The 19,041-nt window shown below is 41.8% G+C and overlaps 1 protein-coding gene across 8 annotated transcripts in view; it reads right to left on the reverse strand.

The window, feature by feature from the left end:
• SLC25A16 (solute carrier family 25 member 16) overlaps positions 1–19,041 on the reverse strand; it is a 114,056-nt gene that overhangs the window by 17,428 nt on the left and 77,587 nt on the right. For 7 of the 8 annotated variants that reach the window (XM_063607708.1, XM_055092914.1, XM_063607704.1 and 4 more), the window contains 8 exons: positions 18,539–18,758; positions 14,827–14,944; positions 13,455–13,617; positions 11,450–11,644; positions 5,539–5,769; positions 920–1,036; positions 732–841; positions 383–497 (listed from right to left, as the gene is read on the reverse strand). In XM_063607708.1, coding sequence (XP_063463778.1) covers positions 383–497; positions 732–841; positions 920–1,036; positions 5,539–5,769; positions 11,450–11,644; positions 13,455–13,617; positions 14,827–14,944; positions 18,539–18,758 — 1,269 coding nt within the window. The remainder of the gene's footprint in view (positions 1–382; positions 498–731; positions 842–919; positions 1,037–5,538; positions 5,770–11,449; positions 11,645–13,454; positions 13,618–14,826; positions 14,945–18,538; positions 18,759–19,041) is intronic. The other variant, XM_063607703.1, reaches the window with a different exon arrangement.

Genomic DNA, 19,041 nt, shown 5'->3' on the forward strand with positions numbered 1-19,041 from the left:
AGGGGGTTTCACCATGTTGGCCAGGTTGGTCTTGAACTCCTGACCTCAAGTGATCCGCCCGCCTTGGCCTCCTAAAGTGCTGGGATTACAGGCGTAAGCCACAACGCCCGGCCTCTAACATCATCTTTAAAGGGAAAGGAAAACATATAGTGATAAATATCACATACCACTAACGGAAAGCGATCTTAGAAAATTCTAAATGCGAGAAATCTACATGATTACAACTGTTTGTGCTTCAGCTTTACTATTTCTCGTCATTCTAAAAAGTTCATTTGAAACAAAGACACTGAATTAAAATTCAGCCCTTTTGATATTCAATATTACATCCTCTGAACTGAGAAGCTGATACAAATATTTTGTCTCTAAGCAGAAGAATAATAACCTTACGAGAGTACATATCGTAGTTGTTTTTCCTGTCCCAGGCATACCCACGATGAGTGTGTAGTCTTTTGAAAGAAGTACCTTTTTCATCGCTTGCCTCTGAGGCTTATTCAAACCTACATTTAAATTCAAAAATAACAGGAAAAAGAGTGTTGAATTTCAAAGGAAAAGTTAATTATTTCATAAGAAAAGCAGTCTCTATCCAAGTCTATTCTTCAATACAAAACTATTTCCAAAGAGTCTTGGTCTAAACATTGTAGTTGCAAGTCTAATCAAGATATTAGACTACAGTATAAATCAAATAGAAACAAGAAAAATTAATCAAAGCAGACATGGTGATTTTAGCATACCCTTTAGAATGCAGGCAACTGTATCCTTTGCATCATGTGGAAGAACAGAACTAAGGTAGGATATAAACTGAGGTTCACGAAAGTCAATAATTAAATCTCGAAGTTTTTTGCTGAAAAGTGAAAAAGCACTTTTAGTAACATTCCTTAGAAAAGTGGAGTGAAATTCAAATTTGCTCATTGTTACAAACCTGACAAACGTGTTTTCCATCAATTTGGAAAGATTTCCTAATGGGGTATCTATATCACAATTTTTTTCTTCTTGGTCTAATCTGAACAAAGTTGATTCTGGAAGGACCGACAAGTTTCTAAAACAACAAAACAAATATGCATGAATGCTCGCCATTTCGCATAGTCTGTATAAGAAATATGCTGCTATCTGCTAAAAGAATGAATGGGCCAGAATAAGCTATTAAAATAGCTACCAGCCCTCAGTCACACTTGCCAATCAAGGACAGCATGAGGCCCTGGATTGGTGGGAAAAGGCAGAGGGAAGGGGAAGGTCCAAGGCACCAAGGTCAAAGCAATTAATAATTGGGAACCTGCAACATTTGCTGAAAATTCATTTACCCTTGCAGTCGAACACGGGTTCACCATCCCCAGAGGGATCCTGAATGCATGGCTCTTCCTTCCTCTAACCTGGAGTGCAGGCTTCTTTTCTGCCACCTTCTCCCTGTCTTCTATCTGTCCCTTAAGCTCTGGTATTCCCTAGAGTCCCTTCCCTGGTTCATTGTACTACTCTTTCTCATTGTTTGCTCCAGGGTCCCAGGCCCTCACGTGCCTCCAAATTCCAAATTCCATCTTTAGGCCTGACCTCACACTCCTCTCCCACCTGGTTCCTCACCCAAGCTTTGGGTTTGGATATTTAGTAGGCAGTGAGATCTCTCCACTTAGCTAAACCCAGGCTGTGAAAGCACAGTACTTTCAAAGCAGAACTCCTCCTCATCCCTGCTGAACCTGATGCTCCTTCTCTGGTCCTGATCACAGTTAATGGCATTGGCATTTGCATTTGCACTGCCATCTTGATCCTTCCCTCTCCCTCATCTTCTCCCCAACCCACACACCCAATCAGTATCCAAATGCCAGCCACTTTTACTTTCTAAATACTTCTCAAAGTCATTCCATTCTCTCTGCCAACACTACCCTGCCTCAATTTCCTCTAGCCTGGGTCACTGCAACAGCTTCCAGGTTTGCTTTTAGTTTTTCTTCCATTAATGAACTCAATTCTCTACAATGTAGCCAGAGGAAAATGCAAATCCAATGATTACCCACTCTTCTGTTTAAAACCTTTCAATACAATTCTATTTATTCAATAGAATAAATAAAATCTAAACTTTTTTTCTTTTGAGAGAGGGCCTTGTTCTGTTGCCTAGGCTAGAGTGCAGTGGCATGATCATGGCTCACTGTAGCCTTGAACTCCTGAGCTCAAGCTGTTATCTCACCGCAGACCCCTGAGTAGCTGGGACTACACGTGTACACCACCACACCTGGCTAATTTTTTAATTTTTTGGAGAGATGGGGGTCTCACTATGTGGCCCAGGATGGAAAACTTTTTAAAATGATATATAAGACATTCTATGACCTGATCTAATTACTCTCTTCCTTATATTTTATATTCTAGAAATTACGTAATTACCTGCATTATCCTGAATGCTGCATGTCACACTACATCACACGTTTGTGCAACAGGTTTGCCCAGTATAGTATTCTCTTCTCACACTGTTTCACCAGACTAATTTATTAATCCACAGGATGAAGATTCAGAATTAGCTCTTCGAAAAGGCTTCCCTTGGGCTGGCATGGTGGCTCACGCCTGTAATCCCAACACTTTGGGAAGCTGAGGCAGGAGGATCACTTGAGATCGGGAATTTGGGACCAGCCTGGACAATATAGTAAAACCCTGCGTCTACTAAAAATATAAAAATTAGTCGGGCATGGTGGCACACGCCTATAATCCCAGCTACTCGGGAGGCTGAGGCAGGAGAATCGCTTGAGCCTGGGAGGCAGAGGCTGTAGTGAACTGAGATCGTGCTACTGCACTCCAGCCTGGGCGACAGTGAGACGGTCTCAAAAAAAAAAAAAGCCTTTTCTGAACCTCCTAAAATTGAATTAAATACCTCTCCTCTGTGTTCTATCAATTTGAACACATATCAGATTGAAAATAAGCTGGGTGTAGTAGCTCATGCCTATAATGCTAGCACTTCAGAAGGCTGAAGCAGGAGGATCACTTGAGCCCATGAGTTCAAGACCAGGCTGGGCAACGTAGTGAGACCCCTCCATCTCTACAAAAAATTAAAAAATTAGCCAGGTGTGGTGGCATGCACCTGTGGTCCCAGCTATGCAGGAGGCTGAGGTAGAAGGACTGCTTGATCCCAGGAAGTCCAGGCTGCAGTGAACTGTGATCATGCCACTGTACTCCAGCCTGGGCTGGAGTGAGACCATGTGTCAAAAAAAAAAGAAAATATGTATGTCTACACGCAAGACCATAAATTCCTCAAGGATTTGCAAAGTGCTTAATACATGGTAGACACTAAATAAATATTGCAAAGGATACACAAATCCAAGCAGACAACTGGAATATTGTGGATCACCATTCCATGTCATGACATCTAGACAAGGGGTGGTTATGACTCAACTAAGATTACTGATCAGTAGGGAGCAAGCCTGGACATTTCCATTACAGTTACTCAGATGCCACTGAGTCCCAATTGCTGACCTCTATCCATTAAGAAATGGTCGGGCATGCCTGTATTAACTGTAAGAAATGCTGGAAAACACAATCCAGCTGACTGTGAAAGAGGAGGGAATATGGATTATTCGTGAATATGGATATTGGTCTCTGCCATAATTTTTTTTTTTCTTTAAGACAGGGTCTCACTCTGTCACTCAGGCTACATGCAGTGCAGAGGTGTGATCTCAGCTCACCGCAGCCTCAACCTCCTGGGCTCAACTGATCGTCCCACCTCGGCCTCCACAGTACCTGGGACTACAGACATGCACCACCTCCTAATTTTTGTATTTTTGGTAGAGACGAGGTTTTACTTATGTTGCCCAGGCTGGTCTCAAACTCCTGGTCTCAAGCGATATACCCACCTCAGCCTCCCAGTGTGCTAGGATTACAGGCGTGCACCACCTCGCCTGCCCAGATTTTCCTATCAATTATTCTACTATTAATATTTTTATTTAGGCCAGGCGTGGTGGCTCACCAGGTCCAGCCTAAATAAAAATATTAATAGTAGAATATATATACATATATATATATATATTTTTAGACAGAGTCTCACTCTTGTTGCCCAGGCTGGAGGGCAGTGGTGCAATCTCGGCTCACTGAAACCTCTGCCTCCGGGTTCAAGCGATTCTCCTGCCTCAGCCTCCCGAGTAGCTGGGACTATAGGCATGTGCGCTACCATGCCCAGCTATTTTTTTGTATTTTTAGTAGAGACGGGGTTTCATCAAGTTAGCCAGGGTGGTCTTGATCTCCTGACCTTGTGATCTGCCCAACTTGGCCTCCCAAAATGCTGGGATTACAGACGTGAGCCACCGCGCCCCGCCTATATATTTTTATTTAAATCAGCCATTTTGTTGTAACTGAAATGGGTATACTTATATCACAACTATAAATGGGAAAAATAAACATTTTTATTTAAAAAAGGAGAGAACAAAATAGTCAGTGCCCAGCATGCAAGGAGAAATAAGCATTATAGCTAACACAGGGTGGCATCTATGCTGTCTGCTATACATGTGGTTGTAAGAATTAGATAAGATTAGGTCCACATCATCACTATGGAACATAATGTACTAAACAAAACTTTAGCAGTTTGGTAGTTCCTCAAAATGTTAAACATGAAATTAGCACATGACCCATGCCTAGGTAACTACAAAGAAAATGAAAGTATGTCTACCTAAAACTATGCATGTCAATGTTCATAGCAATATTAATCATTACAGCAAAAAAGTGGAAACAACTCAAATGTCCATCAGCTGGTGAATGGATGAACAAAATGTGGTGTATCCATACAACAGAATATATTCAGCCATAAAAAAAATGAGGGTCTCATATATGCTGAAATATGAATGAACTTTGCAAACATTAGGCTAAGTGAAAGAAGCAAGACACAAAAGGTCACGTATTGTATGGTTCCACTTATATCATATATCCAGAATGGATGAATCCATACAGAAAGAAAGCAAATTTAGTGGTTGCCAGGGACTTCAGGGAGGAGAGAGTGGGAAGTGACTGCGTAATAGGAATGAGGTTTCCTTTTAGGGTGATAAAAGTGTCTTAGAAATAGACAGAAGTGATGGTTGCACAATATTGGGAATATACTAAACGCCACTCAATTATACACATTAAAATGGTTAATGATCAATTTTGTTATATGAATTTTACCTCAATTTATTTAAAATAAAAAGAATGAAATGCTGATACATGTTATAACATGAAGATGAATTTCAAAAACAGTGTGCTGTGTGAAAAAACCCAGTCACCAAAGACCACATATTGCATGATTCCATTTACATGAGATGTCCAGAATGGGCAAATCTACAAAGACAGAAAGCAGGTTAGTGGTTGCCACGGGCTGGGGAAATTGGAGGAAAATGACAAGTGACTACTAAAGGGTATAGGGCTTCTTCCTTGGGAATTTCTTTTTGGGGTGATGAAAATACTCAAAGTTGATTGTGGTGATAGCTGCACAACGCTGTGAATATACTAAAAACCAGCGAATTGTACATTTTAAATGGATGAACTACACGGATGTGAATTATATATCAATAAAGCTGTTATTAAAAAAAAGTAACATTTCATTACCTGTCTAATAAACAAGTTACTGTTGTCATGTTAATCTCCTTCACATAGCCTCTAGACAAAGCAAACAGTGACCTTTCTTCTCCACTTACAATAACTCTGTCACCTGCCATTAGATTTGTGACAGGTATGGCACCATGTTTACATTGGAAATTATGTAAATATTGCCCATCACAAACTATCTTTACATGTTCCATTCTAATCAGGTTTCCAATGCAACTGCCACTCTTCTCCCTATGAAAAGACCAAAGAGAAAAAACTTCTGTTTATATTACATACGTAAGTATTGTGTCTGCATTTTCCTACAACTTACTTGTTCATCTGACTCCTAAAAATTATTATTGAGGCCGGGTGTGGTGGCTCACGCCTGTAATCCCAACACTCCAGGAGGCCGAGGCGGGTGGATTACCTGAGGTCAGAAGTTCAAGACCAGCCTGGCCAACATGGTGAAAACCCCATCTCTACTAAAAAAAAATAAAATAAAATAAAAAATTAGCCAGGTGTGGTGGTGCTCGCCCGTAATCCCAGCTACTCAGGAGGCTGAGGCAGGAGAATCACTTGAACCCGGGAGGTGAAAGTTGCAGTGAGCCAAGATCTCACCATTGCTCAACAACCTGGACAACAAGAGCAAAACTACCTCTCAAAAAAACAAAAACAAAACAAAACAAAACAGACTAATATTGAGCCTGTCATTTTTACATTTTCCACAACCTACAGTAAAATGTTAGAAATGTTAAGTAAACATTCTATTAGTTTCTGGGGTTTTTTGAGACACCCTCCGACCCCCACCCCGTTCAAGTGATTCTCATGCCTCAGTCTCCTGAGTAGCTAGGATTACAGGCATACACCACCACGCCAAGCTAATTTTTTATATTTTTAGTAGAGACAGGGTTTCACCATGTTGGCCAGGCTGGATTCGGACCCCTGGACTCAAGTGACCCACTGGCCTCAGCCTCCCAAAGTGCTGGGATTACAGGCCTGAGGCACCATGCTCGGCCCTCTACTAGTTTTAAATGAATTGCTCAACAACAGTCTTGCAAGAAAGTGCTAGGGATCGCCCCACCCTTGTTGCACCCACAGGCTGGGATCTCCAAAAATGGTGTTTTATTGGCACTTTGATCCCTGAAGGGTAGATACCCCCACTTCTTGGGCTGATACATATAATACCATTACAGAAAACGAACCATAATAACCTGCTCCCAAATGCAATATAAAAAAAATTATAGCCAGGCGCGGTGGCTCACGCCTGTAACCCTAGCATTTTCGGAGGCCAAGGCAGGCAGATCATCTGAGGGCAGGAGTTCGAGACAAGCCTGACCAACATGGAGAAACCCTGTCTCTACTAAAAATACAAAATTAGCCGGGCATGGTGGCACATGCCTGTCATCCCAGCTACTCGGGAGGCAGAGGCAGGAGAATCGCTTGAACCTGGGAGGCGGAGGTTGCGGTGAGCCAAGATCACGCCATTGCACTCCAGCCTGGGCAACAAGAGTGAAACTCCGTCTCAAAAAAAAAAAAAAAAACCATTTAAAATCTCTCTGGCAGCACTACTAAATAACATGCAATCTCAGAAGCTTATTAGTATTTATATATGTATGACAGATTCGCTACATATATGCAGTCTAACTACAATTAAATAAACTTTCTCCACAGCAATGTTATCTTGTGTGTGTGTGTTAAAGTCTAATGTTAGGGAAGAAAATGATCCAATTAATTCTGAAGTCATGTTATTAATATTCATTCTGGGCCGGGCGCCGTGGCTCATGCCTGTAATCCCAGCAATTTGGGAGGCTGAGGTGGGCAGATGACCTGAGGTCAGGAGTTCAAGACCAGCCTGACCAAAATGGAGAAACCCCATCTCTACTAAAAATACAAAATTAGCCAGGCATGGTGGCAAGCACCTGTAATCCCAGCTATTCAGGAGGCTGAGGCAGGAGAATCACTTGAACCCGGGAGGTGGAGGTTGCAGTGAGCTGAGAACATGCCATTGCACGCCAGCCTGGGCAACAGAGCAAGAATCTGTCCAAAAAAAAAAAAAAAATTCATTCTGGAAAGAAAAAAATGAAACTAAAACAAGTTACGTTTTACATAAAAAAACATTTGAGGCCAAGTGTAGTGGCTCACACCTGTAATCTCAGCACTTTGGGAGGCTGAGGTGGGCGGATCACGTGAGGTTGAGAGTTCAAGACCAGCCTGACCAACATGGAGAAACCCCATCCCTACTAAAAATACAAAATTAGCCGGGTGTGGTGGTGCATGCCTGTAATCCCAGCTACTCGGGAGGCTGAGGCAGGAGAATCGCTTGAACCTCGGAGGCGGAGGTTGTGGTGAGCCAGGATTGCAACATTACTCTCCAACCTGGGGAACATGAGCAAAACTCCATCTCAAAAAAAGAAAAAAAAATTTTTGAGGCCGGGTGCAGGGGCTAACGCTTGTAATCCCAGCACTCTGGGAGGCCAAGGCAGCTGGATCACCACGAGGTCAGGAGATCAAGACCATCCTGGCTAACACGGTGAAACCCCGTTTCTACTAAAAATACAAAAAAATAGCCAGGTGCTGTGGCTCACACCTGTAATCCCAGCACTTTGGGAGGCCGAGGCGTGTGGATCATCTGAGGTTGGGAGTTCAAGACCAGCCTGACCAACGTGGAGAAACCCCGTCTCTACTAAAAGTACAAAATTAGCCTGGCGTGGTGGCCCATGCCTGTAATCCCAGTTTACTCGGGAGGCTGAGGCAGGAGAATCACTTGAATTCAGGAAGAGGTTTCAGTGAGCCAAGATTGTGCCATTGCACTCCAGCCTGAGCAACAAGAGCGAAATTCTGTCTCAAAAAAAAAAAAAAAAAATTAGCTGAGTGTGGTGGCACGCACCTGTAGTCCCAGCTACTCGGGAGGCTGAGGCAGGAGAATCGCTTGAACCCGGGAGGCAGAGGTTGCATGAGCTGAGATCGTGCCACTGCACTCCAGCCTGGGTGACTGAGCAAGATTCCATCTCAAAAAAAAAATTTTTTTTGGCTGGGTGCAGTGGCTCACACCTATAATCCCAGCATTTTGGGAGGCTGAGGTGGGTGGACTGCTTGAGGCCAGGAGTTCCAGACTAGCCTGGCCAACATGGCAAAACCCCGTCTCTACTAAAAATACAAAAATTAGCTGGGTGTGGTGGCACGTGCCTGTAAACCCAGCTTCTTGGGAGGCTGAGGCAAGAGAATTACTGGAACCCAGGAGGCAGAGGTTGCAGTGGGTCAAGACACTCCAGCCTGGGTAACAGAGTAAGACTTTTTTATTATTTATTTATTTTTTTATTTTTTTGAGACGGAGTCTCTCTGTTGACTAAGCTGGAGTATAGTGGCACAATCTTCGCTCACTGTAAGCTCTGCCTCCCGGGTTCATGGGATTCTCCTGCCTCAGCCTTGGGAGTAGCTGGGACTACAGGCACCTGCCACCATGCCCAGCTAATATTTTGTATTTTTAGTAGAGATGCGGTTTCATTGTGTTAGCCAGCATGGTCTCAATATCCTGACCTCGTGATCCACCCTCCTTGGCCTCCCAAAGTGCTGGGATTACAGGCGTGAGCCACCTTGCCCAGCCCAGAGCAAGACTTTGTCTAAAAAAAAAAAAAGTTTCACATACTACAAAAGGCCAGAGATTAAAAAAATGAAAGCAATTAAATTTTACATATGTATAGTATACTCACTACACATACGCAGTCTATCCACAATTACATAAACTTTCTCCACTGCAATGTTTCCTTGTGTTAAAGTCTAATATTAGGGAAATAATAATCCAATTATTTCTAAAGTCACATCATTAATACTCATTCTGCAAAGAAAAAATGAAGCTAAAGCAATGAAATTTTACATAAAGAAAAATACTACGCAAAGATAAATTCTAGGCCAGGCATAGTGGCTTATACCTATAATCTCAACACTTTGGGAGGCCAAAGTGGGAGGATCACTTGAGCTCAGGAATTTAAGACTATGCTGGGCAACATAGCAAGACCCTGTTTCTATAATTACGTAAAATAAAATAAAACAAAAGAATTAGCCATGGCACAGTGGCTCGCAGCTGTAATACCAGCACTTTGGGTGGTCAAGATGGGAGGATCACTTGAGGCCAGGAGTTCAAGACCAGCCTGGGCCATATAGCAAGACCCCATCTCTAAAAAAAAAAAAGTTAGCCAAGTTTGGTGGTGCACACCTATGGTCCAAGCTACTCAGGAGGTTGAGGCAGGAGGACTGTGAACTTTATCCCAGAAGTTCGAGACTACAGTGAGCCATGATTGCACCACTATACTCCAGTCAGGGCAGCAGAGTGTGACCCTGTCTCTTAAAAAAAAAAGAAAAAGAAAAATTCTAACTTTACAGGTACATATTACTATTTTTTTTTAAATGAATCCCACAAGGACTATGAAATGGACCTTTAGAAAATTTGCATCTGTATCAAAAGTTACTGAAAATATAAACATTTAAAATACGAGTATTTAGACCAGGCAAGGTGGCTCACGCCTGTAATCCCATCACTTTGGGAGGCTGAGGTGGGTGGATCACTAAGTCAGGAGTTCAAGACCAGCCTGGCCAAGATGGTGAAACCCTGTCTCTACTAAAACTACAAAAATTAGCTGGGCGCAGTGGCAGGCGCCTGTAATCCCAGCTACTTGAAGGCTGAGGCAGGAGAATAGCTTGAATCCAGACAGCAGAGGTTGCAGTGAGCTGACAACATGCCACCGCACTCCAGCCTGGGTGACAGAGTGAGATTCCATCTCAAAAAAAAAAAAAGCGAGTATTTAAAAAATCCAGTAAATACCACATTAATTTGCATTATACCAATATATACAATATATAACAATTTACTTTAAGATATACTCAAGTTTATAATGTTATCACCGATGAAAAAGTGTATACTGAAAACTTTTAACAGGATTTAAAATAATTTTTTTTTTTTGAGTCAAGGTCTGGCTCTATCACCCAGGCTGGAGTGCAGTGGTGCGATCTCAGCTCACTGCAACCTTCACCTCTGGCTCAAGCCATCCTCCCACCTCATCCTGGGACTACAGGCATGCACGACCACACCTAGGTAATTTTTGTATTTTTTGTAGAGACAGGGTTTTGCCATGTTGCCCAGGCGGGTCTCAAACTGGTGAGCTCAAGTGATCCACCTGCTTCGGCATCCCAAAGTGCTGGGATTACAGGCATGACACGACGCCCTGACAAAAGTAGTTTTTTTTTTTTTTTTTTTTTGAGACAGAGTCTCGCTCTGTCACCCAGGTTGAAGTGCAGTGGTGCGATGTTGGCTTACTGTAACCTCCACCTCCCGGGTTCCAGCAATTCTCCTGCCTCAGTCTCCTGAGTAGCTGGGATTAAAGGCGCCTGCCACCACGCCTGGCTAATTTTTTGTTTTTGTTTTTTTGTGACAGTTTTGCTCTTGTTGCCCAGGCTGGAGTGCAATGGCAGGATCTTGGTTGACTGCAGCCTCCGCCTCCCAGGTTCAAGCGATTCTCCTGCCTCAGTCTCCCAAGTAGCTGGGATTACAGGCACCCGCCACCACGCCCGGCTAATTTTTGTATTTTTAGTAAAGACGGGTTTTGCCATGTTGGCCAGGCTGGTCTCAAACTCTTGACCTCAGGTGATCCACCCACCTCGGCCTCCCAAAGAAAAGTAATTTTTAAAACAAGATTTCTTGAGGTATATTTAGTCTACTGAAACTATATTACTAACTAGCAATGATTGCAGCACATAGGATACACAGGAATGGTGCTCTTCTTAGAAACAATAGAAAGCCATCTGCAGTTGTCATGAATAAATGAAATCACGTTATCTATAACATGCTTCATAACCTGTATTTGTCATAAATTCCAAATGCCACCTCACTCACTAATCCAAACTACTGAAATCTTACTGTACTAAATGGACCACTTACATTTCCGAAGCAGGCATTAGCCAGATATTTTGGTGATTCTTTTTATTATCCTTCGATTGTGACTCCAGGGTTAACATTAGACACCAAAGGCTGAAATATTCTAAGTGTGTTTGCTTCAGATGCTGGGTTTCTTCTTCTATTTTGGGCAGCATCACAATTGGGACTGAACTACCATCCATCTGTTGTTCAACTGCTCTAAATATAAAGTTCCAAGTTAGAGATGCTTATAAACCATTTCCCTGGCTGGGTACGAAGTGAGATAATTCCAAAATAAGAACACATATATGATCATCATCATAACTCATAACCACAGCCCCTAATGTTCCTTAAAAGTCATTTAAACATAAGCCATATGGCTTTTTATAAAACCAAATGTGTGAGAAACTCAATACTGCATTATTTTGCCTTCAGCGACTATCCCCCAAACAACTCAGGTTGGGTAAACCCTAATCTTCATTCCCATATGCAACAAGTTTTGGCTTTTAATACAACTTCATTTCTCAAAAATCACAATATTTGTACACCCAGCTCAGTGACATAAGTACACATAAAAACACAGAGAATCATTTGGATTTTGCTTAATACCAGATTAAAATATTTTCTATACAAACAAACATGCTATAGGACAGCATACCAAACACTGACGATAAACATAAGATTTCAAAGAAATATGCCCAGACTTCCTACGGTTCACAGTCCTCTGCCATTAAGAGATCCCTTGAAAAAATACCTTAAAGAGTATTTATGTGAGGGCGAGTGCAGAGGCTCATGCCTATAATTCTAGCATTTTGGGAGGCCAAGGCGGGCGGATTGACTGAGCTCAGGAGTTCGAGACCAGCCTGGGCAACACACGGTGAAATCCCGTCTCTACTAAAATACAAAAACTTAGCCAGGTGTGGTGGTGGATGCCTGTAGTCCCAGCTACTCGAGAGGCTGAGGCAGGAGAATTGCTTGAACCCAGGAGGTGGAGGTTGCAGTGAGCCAAGATTGCACCACTGCACTCCAGCCCAGGCAACAAAGCAAGACTCTGTCTCAAAAAAAAAGAAAAAAAGTATTTCGGCATAGTGCAGTGGCTCAAGCCTATAATCCCAGCACTTTGGGAGGCCAAGACAGGCAGATCACTTGAGGTCAGGAGTTCAAGACCAGCCTGGCCAACATGGTGAAACCCTATCTGTATTAAAAACACAAAAAATTGCTGGGCGCAGTGGCTCATGCCTGTAATCCCAGCACTTTGGGAGGCCGAGGTGGGCGGATCACGAGGTCAAGAGATCGAGACCATCCTGGCCAACATGGTGAAACCCTGTCTCTACTAAAAATACAAAAATTAGCTGGGTGCGGTGGCGAGCACCTGTAGTCCCAGCTATTCGGGAAGCTGAGGCAGGAGAATCGCTTGAACTAGGGAGGCGGAGGTTGCAGTGAGCCGAGATCATGCCACCGCACTCCAGCCCTAGTGACAGAGGGAGACTGTCTCAAAAAAATAAATAAATAAATAAAATACAAATAAATAAATAAAAATACAAAAAATTAGCTGGGCGCGGTGGCTCACGCCTGTAATCCCAACACTTCGGGAGACTGAGATGGTCAGATCACCTGAGTTCGGGAGTTGGAGACCAGCCTGATCAACACGGTGAAACCTCTTCTCTACTAAAAATACTAAATTAGCCGGGAATGGTAGCACATGGCTGTAATCCCAGCTACTTGGGAGGCTGAGGCAGGAGAATCGCTTGAACCCAAGAGGCAGAGGTTGTGGTGAGCCGAGATTGCACCATTGCACTCCAGCCTGGGCCACAAGAGCAAAAAGTCCGTCTCAAAAAAAAAAAAAAGAAAGAAAGAAAGTACTGTGTTTTTTTTTCTATTATCTTAATTTTAGAAATAATACGAAGGAAAATATAAAGGAAAAATAACTAAAATGATGTTATCAATGCCGGGCTGGCCACCAATGTTAAACGTATTTAGTTGAGTTCATACTCAACTAGAAATAATGCCTTTGGTAGACAATATTTACCTGCTATAAAGAGCACAATTGCCAATTTGTGAACAATATTTACAAGTTTTCTCTTCCTCAATTATTTGTGGCAAAGAAGCAAGCTGTGTCTTCTGTCTAGTAGCAGATTTGCTAATACGGTGAAACAATGAGAATGCCATCTGGTTTCTTAGCTTTAATAATTCTATGAAAAAAAGGTGAATGTCTTTTTAAGAGTTAAATAAAGTTTATCATGTCTTTTTCACTACATATGTAAAACTTGCAGATTTAAAAACATTTTAGGGCCGGGCACAATGGCTTACGCCTGTAATCCCAACACTTGGGGAGGCCGAGGTGGGCGGATCACCTGAGGTCAGGGGTTCAAGACTAGCCTAACCAACACGGTGAAACCCCGTCTCTACTAAAAATACATAATTAGCTGGGATTGGTGGCGCATGACTGTATTACAGCTAATCAGAAGGCTGAGGCAGGAGAATCACCTGAACCTGGGAGGCGGAGATTGCAGGGAGCTGAGATCGCATCATTGCACTCCAGCCTGGGTAACAAGAGCGAAACTCGGTCTCAAAAAAAAATAAATAAATAAATAAATAAAATAAAAATAAAAACATTTTAAAACAGAGAAAACAGTATTCATATTTCCCTAGAATAACAACATTTTGGTATTCATATTTCCCACTATACTAGAATAACAACATTTTGGTACATTTCCTTTAAGTTTCTGTTCACTTGATAAATTCTTTAAACTATATATTTCAAAACTAGTAAGTAAGCATTGTGAAGTTGGTATTAGCTGAATACTGAGGATAAATACAGCTATCTAGAATATCTTTAATATAAAATAGAAAGTTTGAAATAAAGTTTTGCATAATAAAATTTTAAAAGATTAATAATGTTTTCAACTATAGAGTATATTATTAAAATTCTTTTAAAAAAAAAACACAATTGGCCAGGTACAGTGGCTCATGCCTGTAATCCCAGCATTTTCAGAGACCAAGGCGGGCAGATCTCTTGAGGCCAAGAATTCAAGACCAGCCTGGCCAACATGGTGAAACCCCATCTCTACTAAAAGTAAAACTAGCCAGGCATGGTGGCACATGCCTGTAATCCTAGCTACTCAGGAGACTGAGGCAGGAGAATCGATTCAACCCAGAAGGTGGAGGTTGCCATGAACCAAGATTGTGCCACTTCACTCCAGCCTGGGCAACAGAGTGAGACTCTATCTCAAAAAACGAAAACAAAAACACACACATACAAAACAACAACAAAAAAAACCCAAAGCTACAAATTATAACCTAATAAGTGCTGTGAGTAGATTGTCAGGTATAAATATGTATCACCAGAAGCTGAAGTGGGGGGTGGGCAAAGAAGTAAAACTAAAAAAAAACGGCTCAACCTCTTTTATCTAGATGGTTGGCAGGCACAGGGTACATCTGACCAGTCTTGAGGTAGAGAAGCAAGCCAGCCTCTGGATCAGCTCTTCTCTCTTGGCTTAGTAGAGTGTACAGAACAACCTGTGCAAACATTGACATTTGCTCAAACAAAACTATAACTTCTTGTATTTCCCTACATTGTCTTAAACCAACACATAATTTTAAACTCAAAAGATCAATAAAGTTATTTCTATTTAATAAGTAACATGAGCCAAATTGGTAAAGATAACACAACAAATTTGATGTCAAACATTTAATCTAGGCCAGGCATGGTGGCTCAGGCCTGCAATCCCAACACTTTGGGAGGCCAAGGCAGGCAGATCGCTTGAGCCCAGGAGTTTGAGACCAGCCTGGGCAATATAGTGAGACCAAGTGATAGTCATTATGTTAAGCAAAAAAAGCCAGACACAGAAAACTTTGTATGTTCTCACTTACTTGTGGGAGCAAAAAATTAAAACAATTGAATTCATGGAGACAGATAGTAGAAGGTTGGTTACCAGAGGCTGGGAACAATAGTGAGGGTGGTGCGGGGGAGAAGTGGGGATGGTTAATGGGTATCAAGAAACAAAAAAAAAGAGTAATGAATAAGACAGTATTTGCTAGCACAACAAAGTGACTATAGTCAAAAATAATTTAGCTGTGCATTTTAAAATCACTAAAGGAGTATAACTGGGTTATTTGTAACACAAATAATAAATGTTTGAGGGGATGGATACCGCATTTACTATGTTATGATTATTACGTATTGCATGCCTATATTAAAATATCTCATGTAATCCATGAACGTATACACCTACTAAGTACCCACAAAAATTTAAAAGCATAAAAACAAAAACGTAGTGAGATCCCCATTTCTACAAAAAGACATGTATGTAAAAAAATTTAAAAATTACCCGGGCATGGCTGGGCGTGGTGGCTCATGACTATACTCCCAGCACTTTGGAAGGCCAAGGTGGGCAGATTACTTGAGGTCAGGAGTTCGAGACCAGCCTGGCCAACATAGTGAAACCCTGTCTCTACTAAAAATACAAAAATTAGCCGGGTGTGATGGCACATGCTTGTAATCCAGCTACTTGAGAGGCTAAGGCAGGAGAATTGCTTGAACCCGGGAGGTGGAGGTTGCACTGAGTCGAAATCGTGCCACTGGACTCCAGCCTGGGGGACAGAAGGAGACTTCACCTCAAAAAAAAAAAAAAAAAAAAAAAATTAGCCAGGCATGGTGATGTGCGTCCATAGTCCCAGCTACTCAGGAGGCTGAGATGGGAGGATTGATTGACCCTGGGAAGTAAAGGCTGCAGTGAGCCAAGACCGTGCCACTACATTCCAGCCCAGGTAACAGAGGGAGACTGTCTTAAAATAAAAAAAAAAGGCCGGGCGCAGTGGCTCACGCCTGTAATCCCAGCACTTTGGGAGGCCGAGGCGGGCAGATCATGAGGTCAGGAGATCGAGACCATCCTGGCTAATAAGGTGAAACCCCGTCTCTACTAAAAATACAAAAAAATTAGCCGGGCGTGGTGGTGGGCGCCCGTAGTCCCAGCTACTCGGGAGGCTGAGGCAGGAGAATGGCATGAACCCAGGAGGCAGAGCTTGCAGTGAGCCGAGATAGCGCCACTGCACTCTAGCCTGGGTGACAGTGAGACTCCGTCTCAAAAAAAAAAAAAAAATTTAATTTACACAAAACAAACATAGTTCATGCTTCTCAGTTTTACTTAGATAACCAAGAATTCTATAGAGAATTTTCTTAGAAAGCAAATATTTAGATATCCAATAAATTGAAGAAGGAAATTAATCAAACTATGATTTACATTTTGAAGTTAACAGTCTGTAGAGACTATTTTCTCCATTTAAAATAAATGATCCAAAACAAAAATGATTATCATTTACATGATAGCTACTGTGACAAATAATACTAACTCTACAGTTTGTTTCTCCAGAGCATGAAATGTCATTAACCACCTTAGGTTTCATGAAATTCTTCGGAGAAACCATCTAAGACAAGTTAAAAATAGTCCTTTTAGCTCATGTAACAGCTTTGAGCTGTAAGTCAATATAGCAAGACCCCATCTAAAAAAAACTTTCTTAAACCTTTTATTATCAAAATTAAAAAGTCAAATCTTTTAAGTAGGGAAACATTTTTTTCCTCATACCCAACATAATAATGAACTACCATAATTAATTTTTCAATGTCTTGTCTCGTGCATAATATGCAATATAAATTCCAACTTTTTTTAAGCCTTGTTCTAGCAAATTTCCTCATTTTTTTCAATACAAGAATTACTACTTTATTCTTAAAATTTTCTTGCACTTCTTGCAAAAATAAAATCTCCAATTGAACAAAATTAAATACAGTAATATTCTTTGCCTTGAAGCAACGGTGAATTAGAGCAACAATCTCAATGCAAAAAGATCTTGGAATCCAGATCACTTAAGATATTGAAATGCTTTTATTTATTTATTTATTTTTGAGATGGAGTCTGGCTCTGTCACCCCGGCTGGGGTGCAGTGGCGCGATCTCAGCTCACTACAACCTCTGCCTCCCTGGTTTGAGCAATTCTCAGCCTCCCGAGTAGCTGGGACTACAGGCATGTGCCACCACACCAGGTTTGTGTGTGTGTGTATGTGTGTGTGTGTGTGTGTAGTAGTTTCACCATGTTGGCCAGGCTGGTCTCAAACTCCCGACCTCAAGTGATCCACCCACATTGGCCTCCCAAAGTGCTGGGATTACAGGCATGAGCCACTGTGCTGGCCTGAAATGCTTTTATATTTATCTCCTGTTTAGCATTATAAAGTGATTTCATTCAAACTTGTGATTTTAAAAATCAATTAAAAATTTTCAGTCTCATATACACAAAACACATTCCTTCTGACCTTTGACTTCAAAAACAAGCCTTTCTTCTATTGGCATAATTTTCCTTCCTCCAGAGGGTTATAATTTAGCCAAGTATTTAAGTTTGTAATTTCAGGTATTTCTGTATTATCAAAGTAAAAAGTTCAAGTCTTTAAAAAGGGGAAACATTTTTTCTTCCACTTCCAACATCTACAGAAAACCTAATAATAGGTGAAACAAAGTTACCCTACTTTTCATTCCCAAATGTAAAGCTCTTGTGAAAACCTTCAATATTTCGTACACAATTAATAGCAAAAGGCTGGGTGCAAGTGGCTCACACCTGTAATTCCAGCACTTTGGGAGGCCGACGTGGGAGTATCAGGTGAGGTCGCGAGTTCGAGACCAGGCTGGGCAACATGGCAAAACTCAATTTCTACAAAAAATACAAAAATTAGTCAGGCATAAGGCCGGGCTCAGTGGCTCATGCCTGTAATCCCAGCACTTTGGGAGGCTGAGGAAGGCAGATCACGAGGTCAGACCAGCCTGGCCAACATAGTGAAACCTGTCTCTACTAAAAATACAAAAAATTAGCCGGGCATGATGGTGAGGGCCTGTAATCCCAGCTACTCAGGAGGCTGAGGCAGGAGAATCGCTTGAACCCGGGAGGCAGAGATTACAATGAGCTGAGATCACAACATTGCACTCCAGCCTGGCGTGAACCCGGGAGGCAGAGCTTTCAGTGAGCCAAGACCACGCCACTGCTCTCCAGCCTGGGCGACAGAACAAGACTCTGTCTCAAAAAAAAAAAAAAAGTATAAAACAGACAATTTTCTTATTAACATTTATACCTGACTACGGTGTTCAATAGAATTTGATTCTTTGCCAGTTTTAAGTTCCAGCGGCATTATCTTGTATTTTGTTTTATACCCTCGATGTATTTTCACACCAACTGTAACATCTATTTTGCCTTTCAATCCAAACCTAGGGGACCAAATGCTTTCTTCAATATCCATTGGTTTCACGACTTCAATGTTACATGTTGAATTATCCTTACTATTATCGCTTGGCCTGAAAAAAAAAAAAAAGCACAAAAACACTTAATTAGAACTCTTAGCTCATTTCACATCTGCTGGCTCTGACTGCCTATTACACACAGAGAATGTGGGGAGGGGAAAGAGTCTACCTACCTTTACAGCAGTGATTTTCAAACTTGGTCCCTGGACCAGTAGCATCAGCATCACCTGAGAACTTGCTATAAAAGTAAATCCTCAAGACCCACTCCAAACCTACTCAAACAGAAACTCTAGGGGTGAGGCCTAAGCAATCTGTTTAACCAACCCTCCACAATCTT

The sequence above is a fragment of the Pan paniscus genome, chromosome 8 (genome assembly GCF_029289425.2).
Source record: "Pan paniscus chromosome 8, NHGRI_mPanPan1-v2.0_pri, whole genome shotgun sequence".
Lineage (NCBI taxonomy): Eukaryota > Metazoa > Chordata > Mammalia > Primates > Hominidae > Pan > Pan paniscus.